Source organism: Cynoglossus semilaevis, unplaced genomic scaffold (genome assembly GCF_000523025.1).
Source record: "Cynoglossus semilaevis isolate Cse_v1.0 unplaced genomic scaffold, Cse_v1.0 scaffold282, whole genome shotgun sequence".
Lineage (NCBI taxonomy): Eukaryota > Metazoa > Chordata > Actinopteri > Pleuronectiformes > Cynoglossidae > Cynoglossus > Cynoglossus semilaevis.
The window spans coordinates 47,291-49,355 of NW_007585127.1; the positions used below are offsets into that span (position 1 = coordinate 47,291).

Below are 2,065 nucleotides of genomic sequence, written 5' to 3' on the forward strand. Positions count from 1 at the left end.
CTGGTGCCGCACCGCGTCGCGGCGGCGTGCGCACGGAGCATGCGCGTTGTCCGTCCGGGTTCTTTTCTTATGCAAAAAAAAAAACGGGCTCCGCGTTCGGAGGCGGATCTTCGAGGAGGTTGAAGCCGCACGGAGCTCCGCGCTGCTCAGACCGAGACGGAGAGGAGAAGCCGCTGCCGCCGCTGTGGCTCCGTGTGTGCGTGGAGTGTTTCACCGTCGAACCTCCGTGGACGATTTTTTTGTTGTTTTTGTCGTTGTTTTTGTCGTCGCTAAGTCTGCCGGGAACAAGTGACGGACTGAGGGGGGGGACACTCGACAAGTTCTGTCCTAAGAACCGAGAACCGGGGACCAGGAACCGAGGAGTCTGCGCATGTCTCCCGGACTCTGAGCGCATGGAAATACGGACGCAGTTCGAGTCCACGAACCGCCGCGGGGGGAAAAAAAAAAAATGACTTGAAGTGAAAGAGAAGTGAAGCAGTGACGCCGAGTGGAAGTTTACGTAAAAAAAAAACAAAAAAATTTTTTTTACCTGAAAGGTGGATTTTAACCGTTGCGGAGCGAGGAAGGTGTTCGGTTCGATTCCCTGCCCCCCCGGGGGGGGTGTGTTGGGGAGGATGCGTTCCTGCGCCAGAGTCAACCTCCTGGGTGCGCTGTTGGTCCTGTGCGGCGGCGTGGGCGTCTCGTCGGCGATCAGCTCCGCGGACCCGGACTGGTCCGGGGAGGGTCGTTGCCAGCGCATCGTCATCCCCCAGTGCAGGGACATCGGCTACAACAGCACCCGCATGCCCAACCTCATGGGCCACGACGACCAGCAGGAGGCGGCGCTGGAGCTGCGGGAGTTCGCCACCCTCATCCGGCTCGGCTGCCACGGCCACCTGCGGTTCTTCCTGTGCTCGCTCTACGCGCCCATGTGCACCGAGCAGGTGTCCAACCCCATCCCCGCCTGCCGCCTCATGTGCGAGCAGGTCAGGGCCAAGTGCTCCCCCGTCCTGGACCACTTCAACTTCCCCTGGCCCGACTCGCTGGACTGCTCCCGGCTGCCCACCAGGAACGACCCCAACCACCTGTGCATGGAGGCCCCCACCAACGGCTCCTCCGACGACGCCGCCCCCCCCAGGGTCTCCCAGACGCAGCCGCCGGACTTCAGGCCACCGCCGCATCTACCGGGCGGCGGCGACCGCGAGCTGCCCCTGAAGGACGGCGGGCGCAAGGAGGGCTGCGCCAACCCCGGCAAGTTCCACTTCGTGGCGAAGAGCGAGTCGTGCGCCCCCAGGTGTCACCCCCAGGTGGACGTGTACTGGAGCCGCGGGGACAAGCGCTTCTCCCTGGTGTGGATGTCCGTCTGGTCCGTGCTCTGCTTCGCGTCCAGCGCCTTCACGGTGCTCACCTTCCTGGTGGACCCCGGCAGGTTCAAGTACCCCGAGAGGCCCATCGTCTTCCTGTCCGTGTCCTACTGCGTCTACTCCCTGGGCTACCTGGCGCGGCTGGCGGCGGGCGCCGACGGCATCGCGTGCGACCGCGACGCCGGCGTCCAGTACGTGGTCCAGGAGGGTCTGGAGAGCGCGGGCTGCACCGCCGTCTTCCTCGTCCTCTACTACTTCGGCATGGCCAGCTCCCTCTGGTGGGTGATCCTGACCCTCGCCTGGTTCCTGGCCGCCGGGAAGAAGTGGGGCCACGAGGCCATCGAGGCCCGCAGCGGCTACTTCCACCTGGCGGCGTGGGCCGTCCCGGCGGCGAAGACCGTCCTGATCCTGGTGACCAGGAAGGTGGCGGGCGACGAGCTGACGGGCCTCTGCTACGTGGGCGGCATGGACGCCGAGGCCCTGACGGGCTTCGTCCTGGTCCCGCTGTCCTGCTACCTGATCGTCGGCACGTCCTTCCTGCTGTCGGGCTTCGTGTCCCTCTTCCACATCCGCAGGGTGATGAGGACCGAGGGCGAGGACACGGACAAGCTGGAGAAGCTGATGGTGCGCATCGGGGTCTTCTCCGTGCTCTACACCGTGCCGGCCGCCTGCGTCATCGCCTGCTACGTTTACGAGCGGCTCAACGTGGAGCGCTGGCGCGG

General features: G+C 65.2%; 1 protein-coding gene across 1 annotated transcript in view; it reads left to right on the forward strand.

Annotated features, from left to right (window-relative positions):
• Window positions 1-507: 507 nt before the first annotated feature.
• fzd10 (frizzled class receptor 10) overlaps window positions 508-2,065 on the forward strand; it is an 8,035-nt gene continuing 6,477 nt past the window's right edge. The window contains exon 1 of the mRNA XM_008337533.3: window positions 508-2,059. Within this exon, the coding sequence (XP_008335755.1) occupies window positions 615-2,059 (1,445 nt within the window). The 5' untranslated portion in view covers window positions 508-614. The remainder of the gene's footprint in view (window positions 2,060-2,065) is intronic.